This window comes from Macaca thibetana, chromosome 15 (assembly GCF_024542745.1).
Source record: "Macaca thibetana thibetana isolate TM-01 chromosome 15, ASM2454274v1, whole genome shotgun sequence".
NCBI lineage: Eukaryota > Metazoa > Chordata > Mammalia > Primates > Cercopithecidae > Macaca > Macaca thibetana.
The window spans coordinates 27,234,678-27,262,637 of NC_065592.1; the positions used below are offsets into that span (position 1 = coordinate 27,234,678).

At 39.3% G+C, this 27,960-nt stretch overlaps 1 protein-coding gene across 2 annotated transcripts in view; it reads right to left on the reverse strand.

Annotated features, from left to right (window-relative positions):
* KIAA1958 (KIAA1958 ortholog) overlaps window positions 1–27,960 on the reverse strand; it is a 172,329-nt gene that overhangs the window by 76,611 nt on the left and 67,758 nt on the right. For both annotated transcript variants that reach the window (XM_050760992.1, XM_050760993.1), the window contains exon 2: window positions 10,025–11,219. In XM_050760992.1, coding sequence (XP_050616949.1) covers window positions 10,025–11,195 — 1,171 coding nt within the window. In that variant the 5' untranslated portion in view covers window positions 11,196–11,219. The remainder of the gene's footprint in view (window positions 1–10,024; window positions 11,220–27,960) is intronic.

Below are 27,960 nucleotides of genomic sequence, written 5' to 3' on the forward strand. Positions count from 1 at the left end.
CCAGCCCCTACTTCCCCAATACTAAGATAATGAACTGTGTCCCCCTGAGTTCCACGGAGGACAGTGACATCATATGCACAGCCTTTCACAGGTGGCTTTCCAGCCCATCTTTCCAGCAGCAACTCTCCCGGCTCCACTGAGATACATTCTCAAGCTACAGTCAACTCCTTGCTGGTCTACCATCTTTGCTCACATTATTCCTTCTACCTGAAATACCCTTCCATGTATTCCCTGAGGCTGAGTTAACTACTCTTCATGTATCTTCAGCTATATTTTATACACCTCCTTCTTATACACTTGAAGTTGCTGGTTTGTCTGCCTCCTTTATAAACAATATCCTCGAGGCAGGAAATTTAATATTCTTCATCTCCACCAGTCTTTGATCCTGAAAACAGGTTTGATAAACTGAAGTGCAAGTGACTTGTGCAGATACTTAATAGAAAAAAGACTAAGGGACATGTCTCTCTGCTCCTGAAACAGTCAATCCTTCTGTTAAACTCTAGGTCCTCTTTGATTCTCATTTTAAAAATAAATGACCTCTTTAGGATATAACCTAGCAGTCTCGACTTTGGATAAGTGATCAGCATGATGTGACACCAAAGGAGAGGAAGGGGAAGCAGTCAGCACTTTAGACTACTCCCGTAGCTACGCAGGCAAAGGCAAGGGCAGGGAGCACGGTGCAGGTCACCAACCCTGTCCCTCTCAGTTCACAAGGAGGGGGCCAGGTTCCCTCTCACCCGGCATAACTTCAAACCATCTACCTTCTTTGTGTGTCATTTCCATCAGTAAAATAAAGGAAACCACCTCTCACTTTGTGTAACTCAGGCAATGTTGATCCTGGAATAAAAGTACTGCATAGATAATAGACATTTTTGTGTTTTCTATTTATTCCAACAGAAGAGCTTTAAAAAAACTTTCCCATGACAGCATCTCATCACAATCGTAAGGAGAAAACCCAAAGTGTTAAAATTTGTGAGGATAATTCTCAAATTCCTTGTCCATAAACAAATACACTAGAAGACAGTGGTAGTAACGTTTGCTTTCTAACAAAAATATTCCATATTCAGTAATAGCAATAATGTTACAATGCCTTCATAAATATTCCACAATTTTATTTATGCTTCACGATCTATTTTTAAAAGTAATCACTTTTTTTTTTTTTTTGAGACGGAGTCTCGCTCTGTCGCCCAGGCTGGAGTGCCGTGGCCGGATCTCAGCTCACTGCAAGCTCCGCCTCCCGGGTCTACGCCATTCTCCTGCCTCAGCCTCCCGAGTAGCTGGGACTACAGGCGCCCGCCACCTCGCCCGGCTAGTTTTTTGTATTTTTTAGTGGAGACGGGGTTTCACCGTGTTAGCCAGGATGGTCTCCATCTCCTGACCTCGTGATCCACCCGTCTCGGCCTCCCAAAGTGCTGGGATTACAGGCTTGAGCCACCGCGCCCAGCCAGTAATCACATTTTTAAACATTCAAAAAGTATACGGAATACCAGCTAGAGTATGTTTACCATGAACCAGAGGGCTTTGTATAGCTCAACTTAATCTATATATATATCAACACTATAGGATTGCTTTATTATCTTTACCTTACAGATGAGAAAACTAAGCCACAGAAAGGTTAAGTAACTTGCTAAAGTAACCCAGAAAAGAAGGGAGCAGGGCTGGGATATGAATCCAGGTTGTTGTGTGAAAAAGAAAAAAGTTCACACCTGAAGCACTGTGCTAAGGTTGCCTCCTGTTAACATAAACTCATGTTCCCATCACTCAGATTTTTTTTTTTTTTTTTTTTTTTTAAGAGACTGGGTCTTGCTGTTGCTTAGGCTGGTGTGCAATGACACAATCATAGTTCACTGCAGCCTTGAACCCCTGGGCTCAAGTGATCCTCCCACCTCAGCCTCCCAGAGTGCTGAGTGCCCACCATAAATGTTCGTATTTCACTATATATGTTACATACATATTTTAAAAAATTATAGATACAGTTCAAGTTTCCCATGTACCTGTTTCCATCATCCCTTCCTCAAAGAAAACCACTACTGTATATCTGGAGTGTCTCCTTCCAGTCCATGTTTAAGTGTGTGTGTATGTGCAACACACACTACATCGTAATGTTCACGTGCTTTAAACAGGTATGGTGTTATTCTAATATATAACAATATTCTGCAACTTTGTCTTCCAAGATTTATCTACATTAATAAGTGTACATCTGGCTGATTCGTCTAGTCCACTGAAAAATATATCACAATGTATTTATCTATTTCTCTACTGATAGACACTAAGGTTGTTAACTGATTTTTTTTTCTCCTGTTATCAAGAAGTCGCACTGTAGACCCCATACATATCTCCTTTTATATACTATGAGAAAGTCTAAGGCATTTAAAAATTGAATTCCAAGGTTGTATGATACGCACACTTTAAATTTTATTAGATATTGTAAATTGCTCTCCAAAGTAGTTGTACCAATTTGTATTTCCACCAGCATGTCCCCATTTTCTCATACCTTCAATAACACTTGGGATAGTTAAGTGTTTTTTGTTTTTTGTTTTTTTTTTTGCCTTTCTGATGGGAGTAAGATAGTACCTTGTTGTTTTAATTTGCATCCCCGAGCTTCCCCAGTCTGATGTGGATGTATTTGACTGGCAAAGCCTAAGGTCACAGGACTGCCCTTGCTGAAATGTAAACCTGGAAAGCAAGTTTCTGGCATCTCCTATGGGGAGGTACAGATGCACAAAGGAGGGAATTCTCTCACATAGACAGGAAGAGTGCTCAACAGACAGGAAGAGTGCTCAATGTTACTGGGTAGCCAGATGAAATGACAATGTAGCCTGTAATCCTGAATTTCCTAGATCACTGCTTCTTAAGCTCTAATGCATATACAAAGTCACCTGGAGATCTTTTTAAACGCAGATGATGGTTTTGTGGGTCTGGGATGGAGCCTGAGATTCTGCATTTCTTTTTTTTTTTGGAGAGATTCATTCAATAAACATGTAACATGCACCTGCCAATGCCAGAGAATACTATATGTGCTGCTTCAGTGACAGCTATGTCCCATGTCACTGAATCCTTCCCTCCACCCTTCATAGGAAGCATAGAAGCTCATTCCACAGAACTAGTGGGTGCTGAACAGAAGCTGTCATCTTTGGTTATAGATTCGTTTTTTGTTTGTTAGTTAGCTTTTTCAGGGCTATCACTGTTTCTCCTCCCTTTAGTTGAAATAAGAGCTGTTCTTTGGACTATGCCACTCGATCTGATCTTCTAAAAGATTAGAGGGCTGAGTTGTCACTTGCCTATTACAGTCCTTTGTCCTCTAGATCTCACGTGTGGATGGTGAGTAAGATCTGAAAGTGTCCTGAGACATGGCTTAGGTCTTCAGAGATGTCTAGGTTCCCCTGAGCTGCTGAATCATTCAGCAGGTGAGAACAAATCACTCTTACTGCCATTCATATTCTGCTCTCTCTGCTTTCTCTTGGTCCCTTGGCCACTCGGAGAGTGGAGCCTGGCCACCCGGAGCTTAGAGTCTGATGTGTTTATTTTTATTTTTTTCTCAGATCTCTCAGAGATGAATAGAATCAGATGTATTTGAGTTGATTCCCTACTCTGGCCTTGAGACCTTAGTTAAGTCATTTCACTTCTCTGAAACTCAGTTCCCTCATTTGTAAAGTAATGATAATGTCTGCCTGTCAGGGTTATTGTGAGGACCAAATGCAAAAATGTAGGCAAAGCACTAAAGAGAGTACCTGACATACGATAAACATTCAATAAATGGATAATAGCCACCTTTATTATTTTTATTTTCATCACCATCACTAGATTGTGCTCAATACTCTGTGAGAAGTAGATTCTAGTTTCATGTAGTTACACCCATGTGTCTACTAAAATATGATCCGTGGACCAGCATCACCACCAGCACTACCTGGGAGCACATTAGAAACGCAGAGTTTCAGGAGGCCACGAGGAAAGACCAAAAATGCCGTGTCTGCCCGGCCTCCCCCAAGTCCTCAGTGCCCAGGGCCAGCTCGGGGAGCAGGAGCGGAGATTAACAGGAAAGTCTGGAACCTTATTTCCCTCACTCATCCAGGAAGCGAACCTTGGAAGTGATCTTTGGGGGGAATCTTCCCCACATGTAGGAAATCGTACACTAAAAGGGAGGGGAAGGAACACTGAACCCTGCTCACAGGCCTGATACCTTTCAACTCTAGTTATCCCATTTATCCTCTGCCACAATCCTGTTAGGAACTGGCGAGCTGAGATCTCAGAGAACATGCAGCCACCCAAGAACACCACCAAGGTGAGGTGAAGGGACTCACTGGAAGCCTTGTTTCCTTGGTCATGTCTGAAATCAGACCAGACTCAACTCTTCCCTGACAGTATCAGGCTTAGGAAAGGAAAGGTGTGGCAGTTACACTGTCACATTTTTTGCTCATTACTTGAGTAGTAAAGAGTTGGGATAGCACAACAGGTGACTGTAGTCAATAATAACTTAATTGTACATTTTTAAATGACTAGAGGAGTATAATCGGATGGTCTGTAACAAAGGATAAATGCTTGAGGGGCTGAATACCCCCTTCTCCATGATGTGATTATTACACATTGCATGCCTGTATCAAAACATCTCATGTACCCCATAAATATATACACCTACTATGTACCCACAGAAATTAGAAGAGATGGGGTTTCACCATGCTGGCCAGGCTGGTCTCGAACTCCTGACCTCAGGTGATCTGCCCGCCTTGGCCTCCCAAAGTGTTGGGATTATAGGCGTGAGCCACTGTGCCCAGTTAGTCTTGTTTCTTCTTTTAAGAAGAGGCATATATTTCTCACGGAATAAAGAAATATATAAAGTATGTGTCCATGTATATATATACATGTGTATGTATACACAAGCACACATATTTATACACATTTCCACACTTAGAACACTTTTCCAATATTCGCTGCCTTTAAATAAAACACGTAACAACTCTTCCTATCTGCCCACATAAAAAAACCTAAATGCTCAAAAGAAAACAAAACAAACCTCCCATAAACAGTAGTAGGAATCTCTGGTTTACTGCCCCTCTCAAGAATAATACCTAGAATGTTCTTGGAAGAATACTTCCACCCCTCGCCCACACTCAGCTATGCAGTTTGTGTAGGCTTGGTCTTAATACCATTTCCAGGGTGGGGGCCTGATCCCCCTGTGAGTCGTTTAGCGGTGACTGGGAATGCTGTGACACAGGTTCTGTCTACTGCTGGACAAGAAACCAGCAGCACAACCATCTTGGATCCATGCAGGGATCAGGTATAACGGGTGAATCTAATATGGAGGAAGGCAAGGTGGCAAATGGCAAGAGGGAAATTTGATACTGCCTGAGCCCGGGTGAAAGTTGGTTTGAAAATCTGTCCTTGGGCTATAAGGCAGTTAATTCTCTCCTTTAACTGATCTTAACTCAGATTTTCTGCTTTTGACAAGAGAAACCATTATCTATTGTGTCAACACAGACCAAATAACTGGCAGTAATATATACCTTAATCAATTTTTAAAAGCTCACTGAACTCAATTTTACATGAGTAATTTTTCAAAAAGCATATTAAATGATTTAGACTACATTTCTCTTTCTGAATGCATTTTTTGTATAAAATCACCATGAATTTATACAAATAAATACTCAAACAGTAAAAATTAGAAGAAAAAAATAAAGAGATCAATAAAAACAGAACTGAAAATAAAGAGACCCAATAATAAACAAAAATGTGGTATATGAATCAATTCAGTGAAGAATGAGAATTATTCAACAAATGAAGCTGAGACATCTATCTGCAAAAATAGTAACATGAGGTTCTACCCCAAAACGTATTCTAATTGTAAAGTCAAATGTCAAAAAAAAGAAAGGAAGAGGAGAGGAGAGGGAAAGAAAACCATAAAAGAACAAGAGGGAAATACAGAGAAATATTTATGTGATCCCAATGTATGGAAAGGACTTCCTAAGCAAAATACCAAAGACAGAAAAGATTGATTGACTGATAAGATGCTGAAATAATCGCCTTCATAAAAATTAAGAAAATTCATACCTCAAAAAAGGTCATCAACAAAATTAAAAGCTAATGGTAAAGTGGAAAATGCAGTTCCAATACACATGAGAGACTGAGTTACTTGGGAAATGTATTTCCAATATACATGACAGATTATGAGTTACTATTTCTAATATATGCAGAATCCATATGAAGCTATCAGAAAAAGATAAATATATATTTTTTAAAAGAAAAAATATATATACATACAAATTTGATATGCAAAAATTGATTGCTTATACCACAGAACTTCTGGGAAAAGAGTTGATTAATAAAAGGGATCCTTGCACAAAATCATAAAAGAAGCTATGTGTATGTGAGTATATTGAAGAAATATAATATACACATAAAACCCTAACTCATGATGCAATCGAGATTTAAATGTCATTATGACAAATGCCCCAAATTTACATAAAACCTCAAAAATTAATGGAATCCAAGCTACTAGTAGGTAGTCAATAATTCTTTAATAATAGATGCCCTCTTTACTCATTGTTTGCTAAGATTTGGATTGAGCAGTATGGCAGGATTGACATGAAAATTAATGATTTTATCTATACCTTGATTAACATTTTATAATTTTATGAGTTCAGCTCTGAACAGAAGTAGGGATGATTTTCCACTATGGGAATCAAATTTAAATGGCAACAGTAAAACCAAACAAAATGGAACAATTTCTCTTTGTTTCTGGCTGACTCAATAGTGATTTGTCAAATTATTTATTTTAAAAATGTTATCTAAAGATATGCAGTATTTCTGCAATGATCTGATAAAGACCCAGTACAGAGCATCCACTTTAAAAGAGCCTGACTTAGCTTTCAGAACCTGTCTTCTTTGCTTAGTCCCAAGTACGCTTTACATATTAACGATGTAAGGTCCATTTGTAACAAAGTCATTCACATGAATCTGGGTATGCTAGATTCTAAATTTTTTAAAATCTATGTTAGAAAGAAGATTACCTACTATAAATAAACATGCAAACACAAATACATAAATAAAACTTTAGAACACAGAATCTAATTAGGTACTAGAGTAAAAAGTAAATTTTATGTTAACTTTATACAGTTCACTCAAAAGAAAAATGTGAGTCTGAGTTTTATTTGTCCCACTGCTGTTTCCAGTTCAACTAGTATTTCTCCAAAGTTAATGACATCTTAGCAATAGGATATCCTTCCTCAGAACAATGGATCAAAATATGAGGACCATCCTTGGAAAATCGTCATAACTAGTCTTCATACTGTTTTTCTTAAAGGTTCACCTCCAAGCCAAACTAATCCTCCTCTGAGAGTAAAGCCAAATCACAATTTATGACCGTACATATTACATGCTCTCCTTGGGCATGCCTGCTTTTTATAGCTAATATAAGAAGTGCAATTTCCATGAGGGAAGAAAAAAACCTAAGAGAATGTAATATACGCAATAATAAATGGATTAGTATTTTTTTTCAAATAGGCTGAATTTCTTTCCCAAAATAATGAGACAGTAATATATTCATATATGGTTTAGCAAAGCGCCTCAGGGCCTCATTTACTATCCATGAGGCAGATGCAGAAAAGTCTTGCATCTTGCTTTGCAGGAATGAGTTACTGAAAAGGTATGCAACACAACTAATACTCTCACCAAACTGGGTACACTGGATCACTTGGCAAAATACATTTCTGAATTCCACCCTATTAAAATAATAATTTTAAAAAAGGCAGGAGAGCTCAAACAAATAAATAAACTAGAACCAGGTTCATAACAATTTAAGTGAAAAGGTACTACTTATATCCTACATATATTAAGAGTCAGATTTCCTGGAACAAAGACTTTCACCAGCCTAATAAAGATAACATTTTCTCTCATGATGAGATTAGCCAAGGACCACACTGCTATTCAATGATCAAAGTATAATTCATTAAAATATTTTTTAAAAGAAAGAAAGAAAAGGACTTATCCATGGGATGGAAGAAAATATTTGCAAATTATACACCTGATAAGGATCTCATATTCAGAATACATAAAGAACTCCAAAAACTCACCAATAGGAAGGCAATTTTAAAAAAGGCAAAAGATTTGAGTAGATATTTCTCAAAAGAAAATATACAAATGGCCAACAAGCACACGAAAAAAAATTTCAATACCATTAGTCATTAGGGTAATGCAAATCAAAACCCCAATAAGATACTACTTCACACACCCAATAGGATATTTATTATTTTTTTAAACATGAAAAATAACAAGTGTTGGTGACAATGTGGAGCAATAAGAACCTTTATAGATTACTAGTGAGGCTGTACAATGATGGAGCTGCTTGGGAAAACACTTTGGCAGCTCCTCAAAAAGTTAAATATAAAGTTACCACAGGACCCAGCAATTCCACTCCTAGGTAGTTACCCAAGCAAGATAAATATACACACTCACACAAAAACCTGTTCACAAATGTTCACAGCAGCATTATTCATAACAGCCAAAGTATGAACACAACCCAAATGTCCATCAACTGATGAAAGGAAAAATAAAATATGGTATAGTCATACAATAAAATATTATTTGGCAATAAAAAGGAAAGAAATGCTACAACATGGATTAACCTTGAAAACATTATGCTAAGCGTAAGAGGGCGGTCACAAAAGACCACATAATACATGATTCCACGTATATGAAACATATAGAAGAGGAAAATCCATAGACAGAAAGTAGATTAGTGGTTGCCAGGAACTAGGAGGAGGGAAAAAGTGACTGTTAAAGGGTATGGGGTTTCTTTTTGGGGTGATGAAAATATTCTGAAATTAGATAATGGTGATGGTTGTAACAATGCTATGAATACGCCAAAACCCATTGAACTGTACACTTTAAAAGAGTGAATTTTATGATATGTGAATGGTATCTCAATAAAACTATTATTTAAAAAAGAGAAAAGTGAATAAACTGAAAAGCATGATCTTCAATCAGGAGAGAAATATTTTCAGTGAATATCTTCTTAATAACACCACGACTATGTCTTCACAAAAATCATAAACTGAAGGTCTTCTTTGGGAATCTTAAGGTTGATACTAAAACTGGAAAAAAAGTTTGTAAAGCAACTTAATCCAAGGAAGTTTCAGGATCAAGGCACAGGTGCCTCAGGCTTCTAGGAAGCATTTCCCAAAATACACGACGTTTTTGAGAAGGGCTGAAATAAACTAAAACATGCCACAGATTTCTGCACAATTGTTTGTCCTTGTCCACGTTTCTATTCTAACCTACTAGATTTGAATCACGAAGCCAAAAGCATGAGACCCAACCCCTTTATATACTAATGGCCCAGATTAAATAAATATTGAATGTCAGAATTAAAGAACATTAGAACGTTAGAATTACAGGTGCGGGGGCCTCGTACAATTATTTCACTCTCCTCTCAATCCATTCCAGTTAGGCTCACAGATTCCAGAAATCCAAGTTTCCGTATTCTTTTAAATTTTAAGAGAAAAGATCAAATACCTCTTTTAGAAATGTCTATTGCTTTTTAAAAAACTTATTAACTACCACACCAACTAAAATGAATAGCAATGTCGAAGTTGGCTCAGTCAAATAAATAATAATGGAAAAGCATTAGGTCTATTGTCAAGATATGCCTTACTCAACATCATTTTGGCTTCAAACAACAACTAAACACCTTGCTACTGATAGAAAAACATATTTTTAAAACTTTCAAAAATAACTTTACTATATAAAAATTCAGCTGACAAGTATCAACCTTAAATCTAACGCTACAATATCAACAGAACAATCTTACAGCTGTCCTCTCAGCCCTAAGGTATGTCAACTGGTTATGGCCTTAATTCTTATGAATTTCCTTTATAGTATCACCTGGACATAAGAGTCATTGTTTCTATCTTTCCATGACTAACAAAGGACTGAATTCTAGCAAACTGGAGTGAATGGTTTTAGAAGTGCTGACGGCGCAGAATTCTGGCGTGCGTGGATGAGGGACTCGCTGTCGCCCCATATGCCATACCTGGTATGCACTGTGCTGTGGCCTCAGTGGTTATGGCTGGAGCGACTGGGGGCTGCTGCTGACTGGAGCTCACTTCTGGCTCTGTGTTAACTGAGGGAGAAAGGGCTACCTCACAGGAGGAGACCTGGCTGGGCAGATGGGACAGGAACTCTTCAGAGGCAACTTGTTCATCCTGTCCAGGCAGCTGCAGGGCAGACAAGGGGATACTGATCTGTTTGTTAGGATGGGATGTGCTCACAGGCATTTGCATGGCCACCTGTTGGTTGGTGCCATGGGTACCAGGGGGGCCTCTGTTTGGTGAAGCCAGAGATACCCTAGCAGTCTTCTGGACAACTGGTCTGGAGATCACAGAGGGGGATGCAGACATACCGTGTGGGTCTAGCTCCGTGCTGATGGCGGATGTGACATGGGGAATCAGTTTAGCAGACCCTACACAGGAGGGACCAGCGTGAGTCTGAGGCTTGGGTTTTGCCATCTGTGTCAAGGATAGGGCTGGTCCATCTACTCCTCCTGTCAGTTCTGCATTTGCCACAATGTAATAATCTTCAGGGATTTCTTGTTTGATTTTCTTGATGATGACATCATTGCTGCATTCGTCAACCATCTGCGCCTGGGAGCTTGAATGGAGGGAAGATGGGACTACCCCAGGTCTTTTGCGAGCAATGCTTTGAGGCCTTTGGGTTTGGGGTTCAAAGTCACTATCCTCATCTGTAACAGAAGACTCACAAACCATGTCAAACAGGGTGTTCTCATCTTCATATTCTTCAACAGTTTCATCCAGTTCAGAGGGCTCACTACAATAGGAGAAGTCACAAGAGTCTCTGGTCCGGTTACAGTCTAGCTTTGCTTTCACTGGTCTCCCAGGGTACCTTTCAACAGGGCTAGTCTGTGTCTCAGAGGGCACCCCGATTATACTGGGACTATCAGAGTTAAAACTTCTGTTATCCTGGAAACAGACCCTCTCTTGGGACCCAGCTCTGCAAGTAGCTGTTAGCGGCCAGTGATAAGCATGGCCAGCACTACAGCCCCACATTGCTGTCAGGTTCCCATGGGAACCTTCAGAAAGCAAGTGTTTCAGGTTTGGAATGAGGCTGCAAATAGTCCCATGGCTGTGGGCCCAGCTGACCAATTTGGACAGATTCTCAGATGAGGTATGAAGACAATCCTCCATGTTACAGGATCAGCAGTGTCACTCCTAAAGGGAAATAATCAAAAGAAGAAGCCATTATTACCCAAGATATTCCTATAGCTCGATTACTTCAGTCTGTTCCAAATATGATCATTTGGCATAAAAAAATGCACTTCAAAACTGAATTTAGTTAATGTCGCTGTAGATGAGCAGGGACTGGAAGAGAATATCAGGAAAAGTAAAAACAGCTGATGACTCATGGTTGTGGGATTTGGAGAAAAATTTTGTTAGTTTTCTTTATTGTTGTAATAATTCCTGCCTAAGGGGGGAAAAAAGGAGAGAAGGAAAAAGAAACAAGTAATAAAGAGATGAGCTTTTCCATGGTACATTTTACTTCCAGAGTCACCGACAGAGAGGTTCAGATAGTCCCTCAATAATAAATTGTGTCTATTACTTGCATTAACCAAGAGGATGCAGCTCCAATGACACCCTTTGACGTCAGAAACTTCGCTACTAGAGGCAGAGCCAACAAAGGAGGTTTGGATCCATCTTAGGATAGAGGTCAGAGAAAGGATGCCAGTTCTCTGCTGGGCACCAGACGACAATGCAACTAGGAGTCCAAGGAGAGGATCAGGAGCTTGATTTGAGAAATGGGAAAGAAAAGTATTCAGCAGAGCAGGGAGACCGGGAAAAGACCTGCTGGAGGGGCAGGCTGTAGACCGAAGCAGCAAGGATGGGGAAGCGGGAGGCCCTGCTCTAACCACTCTTAGGATCAGGCTTCCTGTCTCCTGGCTGCCTGCAATTCCTGAAATATTGCCTTTCATCCCACCATTAGAGGTTACAAAGTATGTCTGGTGTTTTCCACCATCTGAGGGTCCCATAAAGCCAAGCATAACCAACCATCAAATAGAAGCAAATCATTCCTTATTAGGCAGGAGACAAAAAGAAGCCCTTGTTAGGAGTCCCTGAAGAGTGAGGACAACATGATGGGTAGGAAAGTGAAAGGTGACATGTGGAGTCTGCAAGGGGCTAGAAAGGTTAGTAAGGCTTTGCCAAGAGGCGGGTCCTGGGAGCACTGGGCAGGGAGGCACAGGAATCTTTATGTGTGATTTTATTGGCCCTGGCTATCTGCAGCTGTGGGTGACAAGAGGTGACTTGCTGGTGCTCTGCACTCAGGCACCACGGTCTAACCACAATGTCAGGTGGTTACACCAAAGTGGACAGACACCTGAGCCATTCCCTGACCTGACTCCATGGCACCCTGTCAGGGAGGTTAGGTAGGTTCAAATCCTTTAACATACTATTAAGGTCTCTGTTGATGTGGCCATGGCCACCTCTCAAGCCTCATTTCCTATGACCATGTCCTCTTCCCATACTTCTTGTGGTCCCCTCTTCTCTAAACTCCCTACTGGTGAGAAACTCATTCTTCTGCTTGATACGCTGCCCTTCTCTTTCCTCACCTGGCCAGCCCCTTCAAAACTGAACCTGGGGCTACCTCCTACTGGCATCTTTCCAGACCCCCTTTCTGCATCAGAGATTTATTTAGCTTCCCTTCACCCATGCCTGTATCATCTCAAGGGATTTGCCTTTGCTGTACTATTATCATTGATTTGCTTGTCTGTCTCTCAGACCTAATAATTTCCTGAAGGCAGAAACTATGACTTAATTATTCACTCAGTGAGGACCTACTTGGGGATATGGAAATTCATAAGATTCTTGGGACATTATAACCTATTGTCTAGTATGCAGTTGTTGTCAAATAAACGAATGAAGAATGAATGAATGTTTACATACTGCCAGCACCATCAACACTTACAAAGTGAACGTATAAGACTCTCAAGTAAGACACATAAATTTTCCTCGTATCACTTTTATTGTAATCATTCAAGGGATTAGACGATTTTCTGCCAGATAGTGTAACCAAAACCCAGCCACCTTGTATATGCAGAAGAGTGACAGATGAGCACCCAGAGTTCATGAAGCAGCCAAGTAAACGGAAAGAACAGTGACTGGCATGGGAATCAGGAACGTGAAATCCCAAGCCTGGAACTGCTCCCTGTGGTCTCAGACAAGGCACTAATAATCTCTAAGCCTAAAATGCCAGGACTACATGATCTTACGTTTCCTTCATACTCTAGAAATTGACTTATTTATGTTTCTTTCATATAACTTTGGTTAAAGTAGAAATGTAAAAAAAAAAAAAAAAAAAAAAAAAAAGGACATAGACTGGTTTGTTCTGAACTTTTTTCTTTCTTTTTTTTTTTCGCAGGGACAGGGGTGTCCCTAGGTAGCCCAAGCTGGTCTTGAACTGGGCTCAAGCAATTCTCCTGTCTCAGCCTCCCAAAGCTCAGGGATTACAGGCATGAGTTACTGTACCCCAGTCTGTTTTGAACTTAACATAGCTATTAATATTTAATTGGTGTGGCAGAGACTGCTAATTTGCCTACCCAGTGTCTGTTCTCGCTTAGTCCTCACAGACAGTCCAAATTTGTTGAGGCAGCAGTGTGCTCACTTAAGTATTTTTCCCAGCTTCCCCTGGAGCAACGATGGCTCCATGACACAGTCATGGTCAAGGACACGTAAATGGAAGGGATTTGGATCATAATCCTGAAAGACAAAATTCTGAATGCCATAGTTCCAAATGTTGAAATCCTGAAAGATCAAAATCCCTAAAGTCTAACATCCCCAAAATCACAATCATACGATAGCTACATCACGTTAAGTAGAACTATTACCTTGTTATTGTCTTTATTTGGAAATTAAGTATGGTTTAAGGAAATGCATTATGAGTGATAAACTGACATGGGGTGAACTTGTGGACTTAAATTTAGGTGTCAGTTTGACTGGATTAAGGAAGACTTAGAGACCTAGTAAAGCATTATTTGGGTGTGTGTCTGTAAGGGTGTTTCCAGGAGAGATTAGTGTGTGAGTCTGAGTGGATTATGTGAAGATCTCGCCTGAAAGTTGGCAGGCACCATCTAATCAGCTGGGGCCCCAGAGAGAACAAATACAGAAGGTGAATTGTTCTCTCTCTCAGAGCTAGCACAGGCTTCTCTTTCGCTGCCTTGGACATCAGAACTAGAGGCCTCCAGCCTTTGGACTCTGGGACTTATGCCAGCAGTTCCCAGGTCCCGGCCTTTCAGCCTCAGGCTGAGAGTCACATCATCAGCTTCCCTGGTTCTGAGGCCTTTGGATTTGGACTGAACCACTATACCAGCATCCCAGGGTCGCCAGCTAGCAGACAGCCTGTTGTAAGACTTTTCAGCTACATAATCACATGAGCCAGTTCCCCTAATAAATCCCCTCTCATGTATATATGCATATTCTATTAGTTCTGTCTCTCTGGAGAATCTTGACTAATACAGATTTGGTACTGGCAAAGCCAAGTATCATTCCTTCTTACTGAATTCCTTACAACACAACAGAAGAGACTACGAAATGTTCCCTTGCAAAAGGGCTGTGATAAGTTAAATATACAAGGTTACTAAATGGTGAAAGATAAAAGTTTAAATGCTAATCATTATTGGTGCTGCACAAGCAGAAAATTGCTTAACTGCAGCAGCCAAGCAATAAGCACTTTCAGATGGATAGTATATACTTACAAAATTTGTAGACCACAACCACTCTCCAAATACAAGTGCAGCAAGTGTTTCAAAGATCACAGAAGTGAAAACACAGGCCAAAAGTACAAGAAATCTCCTGGCCAAATTATTCAATAGTGTAAGACTTCTGCCCCTTCACGTATAGCACCATGCTTCCATTCAAAAAACACCCTTCAGCAGAGAATAAAAAGAATTCAACAAGCTCAGTGACCTTCTGAACCAAAGATACTTGTTGATACTGAGGTTCCTCAGTGTTAAACAAACAAACAAAAAACTTTAAACGGTGAACTATTCTTGACTAGTGATTTGACTGTCAAAGAATACAGGTTTCTTATATTTACCACTAAATCTAACATACAAGAACTAGTACATGCTTCACTTTAGCTAAGAAATTGCACTTTCAAAATTGTTCCCACTGTTTATCAGCTATATACAATTCATGTCCCTGTTAGATCTGAAAATTCTAGAACTTATCCACTCAATTATGTATTAATGACAAGAAAAAGTAAAGCACTTAATAAATGCTTATTTGGGCCAGGTGCAGTGGCTCACGCCTGCAATCCCAGCACTTTGAGGGGCCAAAGTGGGCGCATCACTTGAGGTCAGGAATTTGAGACCAGCCCGGCCAACAGCCAACGTGGTGAAACCTCGTTTCTACTAAAAATACAAAACAAAATTAGCCAGGCATGGAGGCGCACGACTGTGATCCCAGCTACTTGGGAGGCGGAGGTTGCAGTGAGCCAAGATCATGCCACTGTACACCAGCCTGGGCGACTAGAGCGAAACTTGTCTCAAAAAAAAAAAAAAAAAAAAAAAAAACGAATTCTAAAAGTGAATTTCAAAGTGTTACCAATAGTTTGTGTTTCCCATTCAGCCTAATGCATTTGGCAGGAAATTCAGATGAGTGGATTGGCTACAATGATATGGCAACGATACAAACTTCAGTTAAAAGCTTCGTTTGCCTGCACTGGCATTCCTTTCAGCAGATGACATTCCAGAAGCTTTTAATGAATTAAAGCCATATTGCCTGAAGAAGCCAGCAAAGTACTGACTAGTTCAAAAATAATTATGTGCACAATAGGATAAAAAGACACTTAATGCAATGGTGTTGCTGTTCCATCACCAGTATTGCTTCCGCCAAATTTGTGGTCTGTGTATGGAGTACATGTAGAATGGATTTCCATCTACCCACAAAACAGAAGCATGGCACAGAAAACGGGGAAATTTAATAGGCAATGCTCATGTTGTTGTATATGGAATCATACAAGAATTTCAAAAAGAACAGTACCACAGGTAGAAGGAACATGAACGTATTCTCCAATGACAGCCATGTCCTAAAAGAAAAAAAGCAGCTATTTGTCAAGATGCAAGACTTCAAAATATAGTTAATGATCATGAAAGTCGGCCAGTTCTTACAGACTACCTCCATGCAACTGCCATAATATATCCCTGTAACACACATTTTCATATGTCAATTTTTTTTTTTTTTTTTTTAGTTTTCCTACTCTTAAATCCGCAGCCCTACTTTTTTCTCTTTTTTTTGAGACAGAGTCTTGCTCTGCTGCCCAGGCTGGAGTGCAGTGGTGAGATCACAGCTCACTGTAACCTCTGCCCCCCAGGCTCCAGTAACCCTTCCACCTCAGTCTCCCTAGTAGCTGGGACCACAGGTGCGCACCACCATGCCTGGCTAATTTTTGTATTAAATTTTTTGTTTGTAGAGATGGGGTTTTGCCATGTTGCCCAGGCTGGTCTTGAACTCCTGAGTTCAAGCGATCTACCTCAGCCTCCCAAAGTGCTGGGATTTCAGGCTTGAGCCACCATGCTGGGTCAAGCACTATTTCTCTTACAATGTGCTATGCTATGTATTTCATCTTATCATTTCCAAAACTGGAGGTAGAAACATTGGGAAGACTCACAGAGTTCTAATTTATTTTATGTACTTTTTGCAAATTTGACTCCAAAAAGGTACATTACCACAATGTTGACTTTGTGTATAAGCATCGTGCGTGTACATAAAAGCACCGAAATATCCTTAATAAATGAAGAGATGTCCTTTCATACATCTGCATTTGTGAAAAATAAAATTTCTCAAGATCTTAGCTCTTTAGGTAACTGCATATGCAGTGGTGACCCATCACAGTTTTGATGGATCTCATCAAAAGACTTAGGTTGTCCGTCACAGTATTTCAGACGACCTCAGTTGTAAAAGCTATTCCTTCATGAACACGGTTCATCTGCTCATAACTGTTAGACCCATGCAACTGTCATTAGTATACCTGCATGTTTCTGTTTATAAAAATTTGTATGCTAATACTGCCTATTTTATTTTATAAAGTGACCTATGAAGTGTTCTGCCATGTTTTTATGTTTCTCAAATAAGTCCCTTTTTAAAAATGTAAAATAAGTGTCTTTTACATTTTTTCCAGAACTGCATTTTCGGGATTTTGATCTTTCAGGATTGATTTTCAGGATTTTAGACTTTAGGGATTTTTATTCAGGATTATGGTGCTGATAGTTGTTTCTTTCCAGATTATGATCAGCTCCTATATGGAAGTCACTGGGTGGGGTTTTGGGAAAGCCCTTGAAACACAGATTTGTCTGGTTTTTACCTTTTCCCCTTAGTTCTTTCCCTTTCTTTCCAAGTGGAAAAAGACAGGATGACCGGAGCTACGGAGGCCTCCTGGGAACATGAAGAAGAACTTAAGAATGGCAGAGAACATCAAGAAGGAGCTTCATTCCCTGGTGACACCATTGAGCCAAAACATCAGCTCTGAACTGCCTGCTTCAGGGATCCTTATTATTCATAAGGGAAAGATGTACTCCTGATCTTGTTTAAGCCACTGTTGTTCGAGTTTTCCCTTGTTTTTGTTTGTTTTGTTTTGTTTAACCCTGTCTTATGGAGCTGGGGAATTGTTTGTTACATATAGCTGAACTCAATTACTAATTAAACATGCAAAATAATACATTCCTCCCTGATTTTTGATACCTTAGAGTATAATCCTTCATTTACTCTGCACCATACTCTGGTACAATTGTTACTCAGATTAGACTCCAAAATTAAATTCTTGGAAGGTCCTTAATTCTATGTCATAATATTTTTACCACTTTTCATTTTTATTGTAATAAAAAATAATTAATACGAGCATATTATTAATCATCTAAATAATCATATAGCCATGTACTGCCATGTAATTTCAACACCCCTTTGCCTCACATTAGGGCCCACCTTAAGTGACATCACTCAACTTCCAATTTGTTAGAAAACCTGTTCATGCTGTATTCATCTTAGCACATATAAATAAAACATTTCTCTTTTGCACTAATAATTTTAAAACAAAAGTCATCCTGATTTGACATCATAAAAATAACATAATGTGACGGTGGAGTAATATACTACTTTTAAGTGTCGTAGGGCAATGAGAAAAGAAAAGGAGTTGAAATAAATACTACATGTTCATAGAAAATCATATACATTACAGCACAATATTTTTTTGAGGCAGGGTCTCACTCTGCTGCCCAGGCTGAAATGCAGTTCACTGTGTTCTTGAACACCCAGGCTCAAGCAATTATCCTGCCTTAGCCTCCTGAGTAGCCGGGACTACAGGCATGCAATTTATGGCACAATATTTGAATGAAGATGTTGGAACAGTCTAAAAATGTAAAAATGTGGCAGAATCAAGGCACCAAATTGTAAAGGCACGTAGAACTCTTAAAGAATCTATTAACCAGGTAGAAGCTACTGTACAATAGTACCTTTGCTGAAGGCCCCCATAGCTATAATAATAAAATGCTAAAGTGAAAATAAAAGACAAAGTGGATAAAATTATAAATTTTATTAAAGATTACACATTTAATTTTATTAATATTCACTAACCTTTAAGAATCAAAAGGTAGGCCGGGAGTGTGGCTCACGCCTGTAATCCCAGCATTTTGGGAGGCTGAGACAGGCAGATCATGAGGTCAGGAGATTGAGACTATCCTGGCTAACACGGTGAAACCTGCCCCTACTAAATATACAAAAAATTAGCTGGATGTGGTGGCGGGCACCTGTAGTCCTAGCTACTTGGGAGGCTGAGGCACGAGAACCACGTGAATCTGGGAGGCAGAGCTTGCAGTGAGCCAAGATCGTGCCACTGCACTCCAGCCTGGGCGACAGAGCGAGACTCTATCAAAAAAAAAAAAAAAAAAAAAAAAAAAAAAAAAGGATCAAAAGATAGTAAACATTAAGTTGCTTTTATTACATTCTTAAATCCGTTGCCAATCTCATGGAGAGGCTCTTAAACTTTGAGTACCATAAAATGAAAATAGTTTTCCAGAATTACTATTAATATATTTCAACCTGGCAACCATGTTGACTAGTAGTTTTGAGAGCATAATTAGCTGACATATTAAGGCAATTAAATATATTGAGTCAAAAGAATAGTTATCACTATACTTCAATATATTGTAAGTTTCATACAAATTGAAATCAACAAGACAACCAAAGTATTTTCAAAATTCTGAGAATAAAGTTTTTAAAATCTACTGATTTCCCATCAGCAGTCAATGATAACCTCTATGCTGAAAAACAATGCTGCTTCTACATTTTCAAGAATTAAAAAATGACTTCAGGTGGCATTTTCCCATATCTGACATGGGCAATGACTGGATAAGACACTTACAGAGTTATCAAGTGACACCTGATTAAAAACTGAAATTCAGGCCAGGTGCAGTGGCTCATGCCTGTAATCAATCCCAGCACTTTGGGAGGCCAAGGCAGAGGATCATTTGAGCCCAGGGGTTTGAGACCAGCCTAGGCAAGATGGTAAGACCCTGTTTCTACAAAAACAAAAACCAAAAAACCCTGAAATTCACGGAGTTCCAGCTGGTGGAGTTTAGATTAAGTATAATATACCATGTTAGCAAAGCTATGAACTTAGGCAAGTAGACATTCTATGTATTAGCATGTATATTATGAAAGCCAAACTCAGAAGCACATTAAATATCAAATCAGACTTTCTACCATTAAACCCAAAATCAATCATTAGGTTTCAGAAGAACAGTAACACAACAATGCTTACAACTAAAGCTAATGTTTTTTAGACAATTCTTATTTGCCAAGCACTGTTAGGGCCTGTCACACCAAGAATCCTAATTATTATCAATAATTCTAATTTGACTAAGTTAGTTAAATTATCCTCGTTTTATAAATAAATAAATCACTTGCACAAAGTAAATGGCAGAGCCAATATCTGAACTTAAGTATTACTCTAGAACCCATGCTCTTATTTATAGTACATGGCCATTGGTATTGTAATAGTAGGAAGACACTGTCTCAAGTCTGGTTCCCTATAAATTAATGTTGTTAATTTGATCTTATCTGGTTTGATAGACTTAAGTTGAATTTGTAAGTATATTTTGATTTATAGCTATATCAGAACTATAAATTTTAAGTTTACATGTATTTAAGTAGCATTATAATAAAAATTATTTAAGCCAGCACTAGTCACAAAGAAGGTCCATGAAAATACTTTTTCTTTCAAAAGTTTGAGAAAAATTTCTTTACAGAAAAAAAAGGTATGAAAGGATTATGTCACTTTTTCAAAAAATGATAAAACTAATTAGCAATGAAATAAGTGAGTCCCTAGTTAGCTTCGGCCTGACTTCAGTTACAACAATCTACCCAAAAATCCTTGTAATCTCTCTCTTTACAAGGTTTTGAACCTTTTAGAGTTTGTTGTTGCTGTGTTTTAATACCACCAGATGTCAACTGCTGATGCATGACAAAAATGACATAAAAAGAAACAGAAAACCTAAGTAACTACATACCTACGAAAGAAATTGACTGAAAACTAAAAACCTTCTCCAAAAAGAAGGCTCAGGTGGTTTCACTGGTAAATTCTATCAAACATTCAAGGAAGAAACACCACAAAAATTATGCAAATATTTTCAAAAATATGGGGGGAAGAGAAAGCACTTCCCTCAACTTGTTTGAGAATGCCAGCATAACTTTAATACCAAAACCTGACAAAGCCAATATAATAAAGATAATTAGAGACCAATATTCCTCATGAGCATTGATGGTAAAAATCCTTTACAAAACGTGAGCAAATGTAATTCAACATAGTAGCAGTCTACAGGAAAAAAACCACACAATCATTTCCATAGATGCAGAAAAAAAGCATTTGACAAAATTCAGTACCTATTTATGATAAAACAAACTCTTAGCAAACTAATAATGGTAGGGAATTTCCTCAAACTGATAAAGAGCATCTATAAAAAATCTACAGCTAATATTTAATGTAAAAGACAATTACTTCCTTTTAAGATTAGGAATAAGGTAAGAATGCCCACTTGTATCACTCTTATCCAATATTGTACTAGAGGTCCTAGCACTGAAATAACATAGTTGGGGAGGGAGGAGAAAAGGCAGAAAAATTGGAACAAAAGAAGTAAAATTGATCCTATAATATATGTAAATAACATGGCTGTTCATGCAGAAATCACCGAGAATTCACAAAGCAACTGCCAGAACTCATAATTGAATTTAGCAAAGTAACAGGACACAAGATTAATATTAAAAGCTCAATTATTTCCTACATACTAGCAGTAAAATATTTAAAAATTATATTTAAAGAAATTCTACTTATAGTAGTGCCAAAATATATGCCAAAGAATAATTCTTACAAAAGATGCCCAAGACTTCTATACTAAAAACCACAAAACAATGCTGACAGAAATTAAACATGACCTAAATTAACAGAAAGATACACCATATTAAGGGACTGGAAGAATCAAAATCATTAGGTTTGCAGTTATTCCCAAATTTATCTATAGGTTTGATACAATTCCAATCATGAAGGTCTTGGAAGTCATCAGGCTCACACCTGTAATCCCAATACTTTGGGAGGCCAAGGTAGAAGGATCACTTGACTCCAGGAGTTCAAGACCAGCCTGGGCAACATCATGAAACTTTGTCTCAATTTAAATTCTCTCTCTCTCTTTGAGAGAGAGAGAAAAAAAGTTAAGATGAAAGGGAATTAAATGTTTGAGCTTAAACTGTGATTTAAAACACATTCATAAAGGCTAGGTGGCTCATGCCTGTAATCTCAGCACTTTGGAAGACCAAGGTGGGAGGACTGCTTGAGCCCAGGAGTTTGAGAACAGCTTAGATGACATAGCAAGACTCCATCTCCACAAAAAGAAAAAAAAAAAAATCCTGAAGTAACTTCTACCTCCCCTAAAACAAAAACAAAAAGAAGGAAAAGACATACAATCAATTTTGACAGATGTCAACAGTATGTTTCAGATTACCTATAAACCTTGTTTACAGAAGAATGAATACAGAAGGAAGTCAGACCATTCAAGTGCAAAGCAGAGAATCAGCAACATTCTCCACTGACCAACACAGATAAATTCTGGGTCTCTTCAAAGGGCCTCAGTGGCAGAAGTTCCAAATATTCTGAATAGGTGAGGATCACATTAGGCTTTCTAGAATCTCAACTGCCCTGCCCTCAACCCAAACTGATAGACATAAAACTTAAGAAGTTCTCCCCCAGACTATTCTGGGTGTGTGTGAGATAACCCCTCATGTGAGCTGGGACAGTGCAGGGGTGAAGAGCCTGGACTCCACTGCCAGATGGCCTGGGTTTAAATCCTAGCTCTGGCCACTTGCTAGCTACATGACCTTGGGCAAGTTATTTTACCTCTGTGTCCCTTAGTTTCCTTATCTGTAAAATGACAACAATACTGACTTCACAGTGTTATTATGAGAATTAAATGAATTTATATCTATAAAATGTGAAAAAAATAATCACTTTGTAATTGTTCACCTGAAATTAGCGGCTTTCCCCCAACTCTGGTGGTCTACCATGCAACTAGAGAATACACAATATAGCACAATATACTCACGAAGTGAGGCCCAGACAGTGAACATATACAATACAGCACAGTGTACTTAGGCACAAATGAAGTTCTCATTTAACATTCTAACTCCTTAGACTCTAGTCACTCCTAAATTTAAAGCAACATTATAAAACAAGGCTCATTTACCCAGACATCTCTGTCTCTGGGAGCCATGCAAATAGGCTCTTAGACCAACTATATGATCTATTCTGCAGCTCTCTGAACCATTGATCCGTCAATCCCAGAGTTTCTTTTTTTTTTTTTTTTTTTTTTTTTTTTTTGAGACACAGTCTCACTCTGTCACCCAGACTGCAGTGCAATGGCACGATCTCAGCTCACTGCAACCTCCGCCTCCCGGGTTCAAGCTATTCTCCTGCCTCAGCCACTTGAGTAACTGGGGATAGAGGTGCCCACCACCATGCCCGGCTAATTTTTGTATTTTTAGTAGAGACGGGGTTCTACTATGTTGGCCAGGCTGGTCTCAAACTCCTGCACTCAGGTGATCTGCCCGCCTCAGCCTCTCAGAGTGCTGTGATTATAGGCATGAGACACTGCACCCAGTCCGAGTTTCTTTTAAGATAAATCATATGGGCTTTTCAGCAGAATTTCTATACAATAAATATTGTATGATAGTGGGCCACTAGGCACTGGGAACACTGCCATTAATAAGACAGTCATGAACTGTGCTCACATGGAACTCATGGTGGCAAGGCAGGAAGAAACAAAGAACTAACGATACAAGAAATAATTTTGCTGCAATTCTATTAAGAATTTTGCAAAGACAGGCCAGGTGTGGTGGCTCACACCTGTAATCGCAGCACTTTGGGAGGCCAAGGCGGGCGGATCACGAGGTCAGGAGATTGAAACCATCCTGGCTAACACAGAGAAATCCCGTCTCTACTAAAAATACAAAAAATTAGCCGGGCGTGGTGGCGGATGCCTGTAGTCCCAGCTACTCGGGAGGCTGAGGCAGGAGAATGGTGTGAACCCGGGAGGCGGAGCTTGCAGTGAACTGAGATTGTGCCACTGCACTCCAGCCTGGGCAACAACAGTAAGACTCCGTCTCAAAAAAAAAAAAAAAAAAAAAATTTTGCAAAGACAGTATCCTGAGTGCTAAGTGAGCATAAAACCATAAAAACCTGTTCCATTTTCAGTGTAAGCTTCTCTGAGAAAGTGGTATTTAAGCTAAGAGCTGAAGAATTAGCAAGACTTCACAGATGAAGAAGGGAGGGGACAGACAGACCTTTAAAACCAGAGTTTATCCATGTGTTTTCTTCTCACAGTCTCACTAGATGAGGCTCTCCTCCAACCCTGTGGATCTGGTTATCAGACAATTAATATAGAAATTAATATCTCAGTAAATGGCATTACCATCCCTTCAAACGCTGAAGCCCAAATCCTGCAAATCACCCTTGACTCCAACACATCCTTCGCATGTCTACGTAGAAGAACCTGTAGGGCTGGTTCAATTCCAGTCAGAATGAAAAGCACAACCAGAAGTCCTAAGAAAGATTCTGGAAGTCTTCCATGATACCTATCAAAAGTTATCCACCCTTAGCAACTACCTTGCAACATTCTAGCATCCCACATAGACTCAGGATAATAGATGCCATGATCGAAAGTAATTCTTACCCTAACCACTTCTACCATACTTCACCTACCCATCTCCTAACAAATGCTGCTCACCAGCTCTTTGACAAACTGATCCAGTTAAAGTTCTAACTTGAAATACAGTTATGCAATGCAAACTAGTTATACCTTTGCCAAGACAATCAATTTTTTAAATAATCTGTAATATAATTCCTACGGTCGTACAAAACAAACACCTTGATCTTAGTCAATAATTTGATACTGATACTATATCAAAAATGCAAGGCCAGGTGTGGTGGCTTATACCTGTCATCTCAGCACTTTGGGAGGTCAATGCAGGAGGATCACTCGAGGCCAGGAGTTTGAGACCAGCCTGAGACCCTTTCTCCATAGAACATTTTAAAAATTAGCCAGAGGCAGTGGCGCGAACCTGTAGTCCTAGCTACTCGAGAGGCTGAGGCAGGACGATTGCTTATGCCTAGGTGTTTGAGGTTACAGTGCACTATGATCACACCACCGCAATCCACCCTGGATGTCAGAGCAAGACCCTATCTCTTCAAAAAACAAGAAAAGAAAAAGAAAAAGAAAAAAAGCAGCTTCAAAAATATCAGTGCAGGCGAGGCCAAGGCAGAAAGATCACTTGAGGCCTAGAGTTCAAGACCAGCCTAGGAAACATAGTAAGACATTGTCTCAAAAAAAAAAAAAAAAAAAAAAAAAATCAGTGCAGCTATCTAATATACTTACAAATACCTCAAATTTCTTAAGAACTTCCCCAATTATTCATGTTTTTTAATTTCTATAATTTATACTAAGTAGGTTTTTATTATACACTATCAGAAAAGGATTAAAATGAATTGCAATGGCATTCCACTCACTAAAATTGTTCCACATGTGATGACTGGCAATATTATTCGATCACATTTTAAAGTGGTTTTCCCATCTATGGGCGTAATTTGACATGATTCATACTTTACAGCCCACTCAAAGAAGTATAGTAAATAGAAAACCTGAAAATTCTGTCTCAGAGTGAGTGATGTTTAACATTTTTAATTGCCTTTAACATAGCCTCATTCTCCTGATGGAATTTTCCAAGGCTTAACAGAGTAACAGTGTCTCATAACAAAGAATCTGTCCCAGATGCTTGAAAATACAGTCTCACCTTGGGAAATAAACTATAGGCGGGCTGATCCCAGATTTCAGAGAACAAAGTGAAATACATGTGCCTCCCCAGACTCCACTGGAACTGCCCTGGCCAAGGTCACCAATAACCTCTATACCAAGACATTCCATTGACACTCCTCAGTCCTCTTCTCTTGGCTCCTCAGCAGCAATAAGAGCTGTCCTCTGCTTCACTCGAAACCCTCTCTTCCCTTAGCTTCCATGATACTGCCCTTCCTTATTCTGCTATTCTTGGTTTCCTTTGCTAGAGCACAACACTCTATTTTGACCTTTAAAACCAGAGTTTATCCATGTGTTTTCTTCTCACAGTCTCACTAGATGAGGCTCTCCTCCACCCCTGTGGATCTGATTATCAGACAATTAATATAGAAATTAATCTCTCAGTAAATGGCATTACCATCCCTTCAAATGCTGAAGCCCAAATCCTGCAAATCACCCTTGACTCCAACACATCCTTCGCATGTCTACGTAGAAGAACCTGTGGGGCTGGTTCAATTCCAAGAACTCATCCCTGGCCGCTGGTTTTCAAAACTACTATGTTTTACAAAGCTTCTGGTTTGCATTGCTGCTACACTTCTGAAGGGTGTAGAAAAAGATGAAACCTGCAGGCATGTACTTTCTTTATGTAGAGTGGGTGAACCTTAAATTAGCATTTTAAATGTGGTAATAAGTTAATATTATATAACACTTTGTACCCGAAGTGTTGTACCCAAAGTGTTATATAATATATAAATTAATTCTTATATCTTTACTAGCTCTCAGGAAGGGAGGACAGGTCTTTCTTATTACTGTGAAATATTTGCTCATAGGAATGAGATCTGAAGCTACAGTGTATATCATTTTAATAGCCCTTCCATTCTGACTCTTATTTTTAGGTATGTGGATGGTGAGTGCTGAAAGTGGTATAATTGTTCCAGATGAGAGATGGTGAGTCAGTGACAGTGTTGGGAATGTGAGTAACCTATTTTTATTCATAAAACGAAATATTTTAGAAACTCTGAAATAGGCTTAACAGACATCAAGATGACTTGAATTTCAGGTCACTGGTAATAGGATTAAGCCTCCCGATTTAGGGCCATACCACTCATTCTACAAAATATTCAAAGAAGGAGAGAGGTCATTTTCCTGAGAAATGCAAAAGAATTTTAAAAACTGACATGATTTTGGTTCAGTATTATGGTCCCTTTGCAAAAGCACAAAAATGTCCTTACCTCTTCCCATATAGTTCTAGAATGTATATTCTGACTCATTAATCTACTTATCTATTTTATAATTAATACTATACCATTTAAAATTACTGTAGCTGAATACGTTTTTATATTCAAGAAGGCAAACCCCTTCTCATTATTCTTATTTTTCAAAATTGTTTTCTAATTCCTTTTTTTTTTTTTTTTGGAGACAGAGTCTCGCTCTGTCTCCAGGCTGGAGTGTAGTGGCGCGATGATCTCGGCTCACTGCAATTTCCACCTCCTGGGTTCAAGCGATTCCCCTGCCTCAGCCTCCTGAGTAGCTGGGACCACAGGCGCGCACCACCATGCCCGACTAATTTTTTGTATTTTAGTAGAGATAGGGTTTCACCATGTTGGCCAGGATAGTCTCGATCTCCTGACCTCGTGATCCACCTGCCTCAGCCTCCCAAAGTGCTGGGATTACAGGCGTGAGCCACTGCGCCCGGCCTCTGACTCCTAACTTTTATGCAAAGTGTCCAGTATGCCGTATCATAATAAATGTATTAGATATTTATTCCTATAACATTTTCTTATGCTATGTTAAAAACGTTTTCTGCATGTCTTAGTTGGAAAAGTTGTTGAATTTTATCAAGTATTTGGTCAACTATAAATACAATATTTTTGTTTTTCATGTCTTAAGTTACATTTACGATTTCTCAGTGTTGACCTACCTCGGATTCCTACGCTACTTCTCAGTTTCTGTCATTGGCGCATTGCCCTTTCTCTGACCTTTAAAACTAGGTTCATCAGCGGTCCTGGCATTACTTTTGTCATGGTACTGTCTCATGAGATGATGCTTTCATCCACCTCTGTGAATCTGGTTAGCTGACATATATACCCTAATGTTTCCCTAATTAATATCTCAGTAGCTGGCAGAGACATCTTCCTGGCTGCTGAGGCCTCAATCCTAGAATTAGATTTCTAAATATTTTTTAGGATTTGAGAGATCATTACACAAATACACTGCTTAGGGGCTGGACAGATGTGTGCCAGGGCCAGGCATCTTTGTGCTCTGTGATCCTTCTCTAAGCCCTGAATGCAGGCTATAGGAGGGTAGAAATTTTGTCTAGCACTGTGTCTTCAGCACCTCAAACAAAGCCTAACACACAGAAGGCACTCAAGAAACACTGAATGGGGCTGGGTGTGGTGGTTCCTGTAATCCCAACACTTTGGCAGGCCAACAAGGGGGATTGCTTAAGCCTGGGTGTTCAAGGCTAGCCTAGGCAATAGAGTGAGACCCTGTCTCTACAAAAGACTGAAAAAATTAGCCTTGTGTGGTGGTGCGTGCCATTAGTCCCAGCTACTTGGGAGGGTGAGGTGGGA